At 38.5% G+C, this 8894-nt stretch overlaps 2 protein-coding genes across 3 annotated transcripts; both read right to left on the bottom strand.

Moving 5' to 3' along the window:
* Window positions 1-665: 665 nt before the first annotated feature.
* On the bottom strand, window positions 666-4348 carry LOC127812862 (amino acid permease 6-like). Its single transcript, XM_052353387.1, has 7 exons — window positions 4181-4348; window positions 3504-3734; window positions 2558-2651; window positions 2137-2351; window positions 1838-1983; window positions 1479-1706; window positions 666-1325 (listed from the first exon to the last, which is right to left on the bottom strand). Exons 1-7 carry the CDS (start codon window positions 4260-4262, stop codon window positions 900-902), a joined length of 1422 nt encoding a protein of 473 aa, XP_052209347.1. The 5' UTR covers window positions 4263-4348; the 3' UTR covers window positions 666-899.
* A 1048-nt stretch (window positions 4349-5396) lies between these two features.
* LOC127811964 (tubulin alpha chain-like) lies at window positions 5397-8401 on the bottom strand. Of its 2 annotated transcripts, XM_052352197.1 has the most exons (5): window positions 8016-8401; window positions 6855-7089; window positions 6356-6726; window positions 5805-6263; window positions 5397-5728 (listed from the first exon to the last, which is right to left on the bottom strand). In XM_052352197.1, the coding sequence occupies exons 1-5, from the start codon at window positions 8106-8108 to the stop codon at window positions 5600-5602; spliced, it is 1287 nt and encodes a 428-aa protein (XP_052208157.1). In that variant the 5' UTR covers window positions 8109-8401; the 3' UTR covers window positions 5397-5599. The 2 variants fall into 2 exon arrangements, with proteins under 2 accessions (XP_052208157.1, XP_052208150.1); XM_052352190.1 differs by having other exon boundaries at window positions 5397-6263; window positions 8016-8398.
* Between the last annotated feature and the right edge of the window lie 493 nt (window positions 8402-8894).

Here is an 8894-nt window from a genome sequence, read left to right as displayed (position 1 = left end):
TTAAAATAAACCACAAAAATGGTTGAAGATGGAATTTGCCCAACAGGATTAGTTGGGCTCAAATGTATGCATCAGTTCAGAGAGCAGGGCCCCAACCCAAATTCCTTTTTCTTTTTCAATAACAGCTCAAATTTATACAGATGAGGGTTTACTTCTAGATGCGTATAAAATTAATAATAATTGATTACCAAAGAAAAGAATTGGATCATTTTATATACATACATACATACATATATATATATAATTTATTTTTATTGGTATATTAATGCCAAAAATTATAATTTATATTATCACTAGAGAACCATAATCAAGACCTTCATAAAAAAAAAAAAAAAAATTATCCAAAGCCTAACAAATATAAGAAATTAATAAAATGACATTGCGAGGACATGATAATTTATTTTACTATTTTTGAAGTAATTGAAAGAGTTAAAATCAATGTGAAGTGACCATTGCATGTATTAAGCTTTTGTGGAGTCCATGAAAATGCTGTCGAAGTCACTGTGTATGACTTCTTATGAGCTAGCTAATTAATTTCATTATTTTTTTAAAAAAAATCAGACAATCAAACTCAAAAGTCTTTAGTCTCCAACTCGCACTTTACTCAGCAATCCTAATCTGGAAATTTGGTAGAATTAATTCATTCATGCTAAAAAACACTAGAAACATCAATATAAATCACTGCAATGTGTTTGTTTGACTTTCAGATAATTAGAACTCTACCAAAAAAGCATCATATATATAGATAGATAGATACACACACACACACCAAGAAAAGGTAAAGATTATTTGAGTTTCAGATAATTAGAGAGAGCCCTACCGAAAGAGCATTTCTGCCTGTTGTTCTTCTTAACTGACATTTTCCTACAGCAAAAAGGCAATGGAATTGGAGGAGGCATTCAAGACACAGATTTGAAAGGCTCATATTTTTGGGCAGACTTGACAAGGCCACTAATGGATCCGGCCGCAGCAACAAGTGACACGAGCGCGCACACTAAGCTGAGCAGCTGCATCCAAATCCAGGTGAAGGAAAACCGTCGGATCTTTGCCCGGGAGATGTACATGGCAATCGGAAAATACACAGTCAGCGGCCAAAAAGAGGCGGCACCGAGAAGGCCTAGAAAGTCGTTGAAGAAGGGGAGTAACATGGCGATCACGATTGTGAAGATCACATATGTTGTTCTCCAGACTAGCCGAAAAAGGTTGAAGCTCATTGTCCCTCCGCCGCATGTGGCTATGGGGTATTCCTTTGCAATGAATTCGCTCCCGGGCCATTGCCTTCGACATCGACTCTCAACGTACCCGAAAATCGGTTGGCCAAACACCTACCCATCCGCCATCCCCAATGAAATAATTAATTCAATATAAGAACTTATGTTTCAAATTAATTAAGTCATTTCATTATTTCAAGATATATGCTCACTGATCATATATAATATTATTAATTACAAGCGATCGATATTAATATTTGTACGTACCTGATAGGCTCCAACAAGATGGACGACGATGCACATGTTGGCGAGGTCGATAAGCCAAAAGGGTTCGTAGAAGCCGAACCCAGTGAGGAAGTTTCCCGGCGCGTTGTTCCCGAACGCGGCATAACCAATGACTCCACATAACATGTAGAACACTGTAGTGACGAAGATTCCTGCGGTGGTCGCCTTCTTCATCGCCACGGCCTCCGGCGGGCTAGATTTTAGCGTGTCCTGCAGTGCGGTGACACAATCAAATCAACTCTTCATGATCACACATCGATAGTAATTAGAACACGATACCTAGCTATCATTAATTATTCAAGACATATGAAGATCTAGTTTCCAAGAGCTTATTTCATTGCCTGTATTTCGACAAGGACCACAGCGTAAGAATATGCAAAAGCAATGTTTCCAAGAGCCTGGGACGCGTTCCAGATTTTCTGCGCATTTGTCACTCCATTTTCGCCGATCGGAACGCCGGTCAGGCTGGTCTTTCCAAGCCCCCCTCCTTCAATATAATCAAACAGAAGCACCATAAACTTATAAAACATATAATCACGAGTAGTCGAACTCAATAGAATATCGTGAATCTCTTAACATGCATGCACATAATTAATGATAGTCAAGACGAAGAAAAACGGATGTTATTGTTGCTAGATACCTGCAAGTTTGGCAATGCCAAGGGCGAGACCGATGCCCGAGTAGGCGAAGGACATAACGGCGGCGATGACAGACAGAATGGAGAGCTGGTGGAAGTTAGGAATCTGGCAGAGGATAATCTGTACAACCGCGAAGATGATCATGAATGTGTTGTTGGATGTATGGCAACCCGCTTCATGGCCATGCTTGTGGAAGCAATTGGATCTCTTGATGGCCCTGCGTTTGAACCAGTACAAATTGGAAGATAAAAGATGCAAAATGATATATAGCTACAGAGATTAATTAATGCTTCAGACAATCAAATTGTAACTACAATTTTTCATTATAATTGCTTAATAATGTTTTCAAGTTTAAGGACAAATTTGAAAAACACAGACATAAAGAAATTTTAATCAATTTGTTGATTTGAAATTGATACTAACGACATGCTAATGGCGGTAGTGATTGTGTATCCGATGGTTGTCCCGACGAGGTTGGTGAGTTGAGCAAGTCCGCACAACCCAACATTGATTCCCCCTGCACAAGCACATCAACAAATAAATATAAAATTATTTATCTTAAAATGCTATTTAGCCTCACTAAAATTACTGCAAGGTTAATAAATCGACACTTTTTTTTTAATAATCCAAGTCACGGCAATTTGTTCTTCCAAAGCTTTAAAAATTATTAAATGAGTATATATAGATCTAATTTTAAATTAAATTAATCACATATTATTATAATCAGAATAAATTTATAAATATAAAAAAATTTACATTATTGTTTATATTTTATGTGCCTTTATCGTAAAGATATAATAACACCATGTAATTAGTTGAAGAAATATAAAAATATATCTCAAAAACACAAAATACTTTCTCAATAAATAATTCACATTTTTGTTTAGTAACAAGGCGAGTAACGAATACGGTTCCCATGATTTGTGGGTTATTAAGAGTATTTAAATATATCATAATTATTTTATTGAATCATATATTCAAACGTATTCAATAATATTTGGATATGCATCATATGTAAAGAAAGTAGGTGGGAAGTATTAAGCGGCATTAAAAGATACCCACATGCAAAAACACTCACGAGATATGCAGGTAGGATGGAATTTTTTCCTTCTTTATTTGGGATGAAATTAAAAGGTCAATAAAATATTTGATAATTATAGAGATATCGTTGTCCCAAAGATGAGAGTTTTTTTATTCATTTTTAAATTTATGCGTATAGAGATAAAGTAACCAAATGCAAAAATCCATAATCATGATATATGATATGTAATGATTTTTATCATATAAATAAGAATAATGGGATGGGAGGATTACAATTCATCCAAGTAAGGATAAATAATGCAATAAAAATATGAATATAAGTAGGTACCTAGATGCGATTTGACAGCGTGCATGTAAGTGTAGTTTCTGATGGAGAGAGAGACGGGGCCTCTATAGCAATCGGCGAGGAGGAGAGAAGAAAACCAGGTGATGAGAGAGAAGGTCATGAGAGCAAAGGGGCCGGCGATCCACCCCAACTGGGCCAAGGCCCAAGCCAACGACAACACCCCTGACCCGATCACAGCTGTTATTATATGTGCACTCGCGGTCATCCAAGTCCCTATAACGTGGGGGACAAACAAAATAAGCATATATTAAGTCTCTTCCTCGCTTCTATTCTATTGTATAATAATAGAAGGTGGTGTTAAGAAAACAAAGAGAAATCTCTTAAATTGGTATTGCTGTGCTGTGGAAAACCCCCGTAGTTACTTGGAAAGAAAATTAAGGGGAAAAAGACTTGAATATTTTCCTTCGAAGAAACAAAATTTGAATATTTTCCTTCGAATCGGTGAAACTCGTCTCTGCAAAGGAAAATGGCATGCACATTCAAACACAGGCGCAAGAAAGAGACGCGCCTGTGAATAAATATATATATATATACATACAAACCAAATAATACCAAAAAAAGAAAACGCACAAAAGAGAAGGGCGCAGTGAAATTCAACTTCAGGCTAGAGAATAAATGAAAAATTGAAGGAAATTTAGATAGTTGGATGAAATAGGTACCAGTGCGCTTAATCTGGCCGTCATCGTCGAACTTTGCACTTTCTTGGGTGGATTCGAGAGCGAAGCTCGTGCTTCCCTGCATCTTCTCTCTCTCTCTGTCTCTCTGTCTCTCTCGATCTTTCTTTTTCTTTTATCTGTGAAGTTCGTGAATGTTTGTTTATGCGGCCGCGAAAATGAGGTTAGAGGTTGGAGGGGCAATAAATGAGACAAGGGAGGGAACATAAAAAGAAAGTTGTAACGGTTGCAATGGCCACTTGACTGGGAGAGCGCCTCCAAAACAGCCACCTCTTCTGAGTCTTTTCTTCTTATTTTTCAAATTGCCTTTGACTCTTTAATTTCATGGCTAGAATCGGAATTCTATTCTTTCTTTCAATCAATTAATGGACCTTGTTTTGGTTCCCAACCGCAAGCAGAAGCAGAGAGCACTTCAATTAAAGCTGTGTTTGGAACTCGAGAAAAGAGAAAAAAAAAAAAAAAAGAGAGAGAGAGAAAAGAAAAGAACAAGAAAGCAGCTTAATTTGGTACGACTAAAAAGTTGTTGTTGGTAAGAATTTTTGAAGGAAAAAGTACTAACAAAATGATGTCAAACAAGATGTTTGTAATTGCAAACGTTTGTTATCAATAAGATTTTGTATGAAAATTATATATAGAATGATATCTTTGCCTTTTTAGGTAAAAAAAAGAAGGAAAATAAAATAGAAAGAAAATGAAAATGCGTTAAGTCTTCTTCTCATTCCTCTCCCAAGTCCTATCTCAACACAATCCCATAATTTTATTTTATTTTATTTTCCAGAAAATGATTGCTTTAATTTTGCCTATCTTATCTCTCCACCATTCCAAGTTCCCAATTTCCTTTTCATTTGCATTATCCTCTTCCACAGCCTCAGCCACAGGCTGCAAACAGAGCCTAATAGAGAATCTAATTTCATTGTTCTCTATATGGTGTAGTATGGTGGATGGATATTGCTTTTATTATACAATCACTCTTTTATCTATTCATTGAATCCCGACTGATGACACACTGTATTATGTCGTCCCACTTAATACAAATTAATTCAGTATTAGGAAAGATTGATTGCCATATTTATTAATCACCTAACAACGATCATGACCGTCACAATTAATTAGAGATGAGCTTGAATAGCATATGTAATTTCTAATATTTCAAATTTAATGATAATTGTAAAAAACTAATCAAGAGACAACAACTGAGGTCACTTGCAAGGGACAAGCAAAGCACATAATTCATTCAGAAATAGACGAACAAACGAAGGGCCCTTAGATTTCCACCAGTTTTGGATGCCATTCAGATTCAGAAACACAACAGGTGACTGAAACCTAAGACACAAAATACGGTACCACAAAGGGAAATGCCACAAAGAAAGCCAAACAGCCACAGATGAACCCTATCCCTCTTCCTCAATCCTCAGTACTCATCCCCTTCGTCACCCTCATCTCCATCAGGCGACTCAGCACCCACCTCCTCGTAGTCCTTCTCCAGAGCAGCAAGATCCTCACGAGCTTCAGAGAACTCTCCCTCCTCCATTCCTTCACCCACGTACCAATGCACGAAAGCGCGCTTGGCATACATCAGATCGAACTTATGATCTATGCGGGAGAAGACCTCGGCAACACTAGTAGAGTTGGAGATCATGCAGACGGCTCTCTGCACCTTGGCCAGATCACCTCCCGGAACAACGGTAGGTGGTTGGTAGTTGATACCGCACTTGAATCCAGTAGGGCACCAGTCGACAAATTGAATGGTGCGCTTGGTCTTGATCGTGGCAACAGCCGCATTCACGTCCTTGGGCACAACATCACCGCGGTACATCAGGCAGCACGCCATGTACTTGCCGTGGCGGGGGTCGCACTTTGCCATCATAGATGAGGGCTCAAATGCACTGTTGGTGATCTCCGCAACGGAGAGCTGCTCGTGATGTGCCTTTTCAGCTGAGATAACCGGTGCATAAGATGAAAGCATGAAGTGGATTCTTGGGTAGGGTACCAAGTTTGTTTGGAATTCAGTCACATCCACGTTCAAGGCACCATCAAACCTCAGGGATGCAGTCAAGGACGAAATCACCTGAAAGCCACACAAATGATTTTACTTCAGGGCAGCCCACTAAGCCAATACACAAATTATCCAAACTTCAAAAGCCAGCAAGTATATCTAACCTGGGAAACAAGGCGGTTCAAGTTGGTGTAAGTGGGCCTCTCGATGTCAAGCGAGCGCCTGCAGATGTCATAGATTGCTTCATTGTCAAGAAGGACGGCAACATCAGTGTGCTCCAGAAGCGAATGGGTTGAGAGGACACTGTTGTAGGGCTCAACAACAGATGTGGAGACCTGTGGTGAGGGATAGACAGTGAAACCAAGCTTGGATTTCTTTCCATAATCAACAGAAAGCCGCTCAAGGAGAAGGGAACCAAGACCAGATCCAGTGCCCCCTCCAACAGCATTAAAGACGAGGAACCCTTGGAGGCCAGTGCAATTATCAGCAAGTTTTCGGATGCGATCCAAGCAGAGTTCAACAATCTCCTTCCCAACTGAATGGTTATGTAAAAGCATTGTCAAATACTTTGGCGTGTAAGGTTGATATTAGTCAATAAATCTTAATTACACCTACACCATAGACACCCACGAAAGAAAGGAGAAAATTAAGATAAACTCATACTTGTGTAGTGACCACGAGCAAAGTTGTTGGCAGCATCTTCCTTGCCGCTGATCAGTTGCTCTGGGTGGAAAAGCTGGCGGTAGGTTCCAATCCTAACTTCATCTATGACAGTGGGTTCAAGATCTACAAAGACAGCACGGGGAACATGCCTCCCAGCACCAGTTTCACTGAAAAAGGTATTGAAGGCATCATCACCTCCACCAACAATCTTGTCACCTGGCATTTGGCCATCAGGCTGAAGATAAGAAGGCAAATCTTTAGCGATCTTTTTAACCATGCCAAAAATATTGACACCCATATTGACCGCAAATTACAGATTATGGAAGATAATTCACAGCTTGAAACTTGGAACCCCATGATCCCCAAAATCAGCATTTTTCTAAATAAGTTCAAACAAAAAGAATAAGACAAACCAAACCAAATTCAGCTGGAGCTAACGGGTAATCTATGAATTCATTAAACTTGCCCCTGCACTAAACAGGAGCAGAAACATCAACAAGCTTATAGAGAAGCACAACATACCAAGGTTTTAGAGCATCTAGAACCAGGGAAGAAAAGTCATTAATCAAAAAGTACATATCTGGGTATTTGGAACAAAATGCACCAGAACCAAATCTTCCACAGATTATCAGACTGAAGCAATGATATTATTTGTTTGGCAAATATATTCGGGCAGATAACAAATTCCAACTTGTTTTGTTTTCTGCAAGTACCCCTATAATTTCTAATTCAAAGGAACAAATTTGTGGAATGATACGTTTCTTCAGGAATGTGCATGCTGAGTTCTTGACAATTCTTACATCTCGTATGGGATCAAACCTAGACATGATTATTTCAGAAGGCGAAAGCCTTAATAGACAAGCATCTGCAGTTAACCATGTTTCGTGGGTATTTTTGAATCAAGAGTCGCAGATCCCGTCAAATTTCAAATATTATGCAACAAATTTTAGATCTGCGGCATAGAATCAGAACAAAACAAGTAACAGATTTAAAATGAAACAAGAAACGTTAAAAGAACGGACGTTCATCGAAGATTACATAATTTCCCATTCAACCCCGACGGATATGCAAAATAGCATCAACACACACAGGGATTCTGACTCGGTATGAACAGGTACAATAGGTTTCAAAGAAAATAAGCATACATAAGATAGACGGTACCTGGATGCCATGCTCGAGGCAGTAAAGTTCCCAGCAGGCATTGCCGACCTGAATGCCGGCCTGACCGATATGGATCGAAATGCACTCTCTCATTTTAACTGTTCGGGTGGAAGGAAACTGCAGGAGAAACAGTGGGAAATCGAAGGAAAAACAAAAACAAGCGCAAACAACGAAAGGCGTTTATCAAGACGCCTCCGATGGATTGATGTTCGCTGTTCTCCCGACGAGCCATTGCTCTCTGAATTTATAGCGGAAACAGAAGTCCGCCGTTAACAACGGTTAGGTCCCGGGAGGGAGCGAACGGCTGAGATCAATTTTTGGGTTCGATCTGTGATCCTAACCGTCGGGTTTCAACCATGGTTTAGCTTCTCTGCTTTCAAAACGGGAACTTTGCCGCCCGGTGTCAGGTTTGTCCTGCGCCTGTATTTGGATTTGGATTTGGATTTGCTATATATATATATATATATTGCATTGAACTCCTCTGAAAAGTTTCATATAATTATAATTGGAACTTCTAAAATTGCGCTTCGCTCCAGATTTTATGGCAATCAAATCAATACCCAGGTTTGCTTTGGCATCAAATTTTTTCAGTTTTAAAAATATTTTTAAACTCTCACAATCTTCCTAACTTTAATTCATAATTATCCCATTATTTTTATAAATTGAACATTTATTCTTTCAGTTAGCGACTTTATTTTAATATAATACAATCACAATAATAAATTTACTCATTTTTTTATAATTAGGATAAAATCTCAAATTTATACAAACACAACACTTCAAAGCAAAAGATCTTATTCACTAAGGGATAGCGAGAAAATATTAGATATGGGAATCATTCCGGATGTTTGGTCTTTCTAATGTGTTTGTTAAATTTAT

This window comes from Diospyros lotus, chromosome 1, assembly GCF_014633365.1.
Source record: "Diospyros lotus cultivar Yz01 chromosome 1, ASM1463336v1, whole genome shotgun sequence".
Taxonomy (NCBI): Eukaryota; Viridiplantae; Streptophyta; class Magnoliopsida; order Ericales; family Ebenaceae; genus Diospyros; species Diospyros lotus.
The sequence above is the reverse complement of the archived record's forward strand: the minus strand, read 5'-3'. Positions and strand labels throughout refer to the sequence as shown.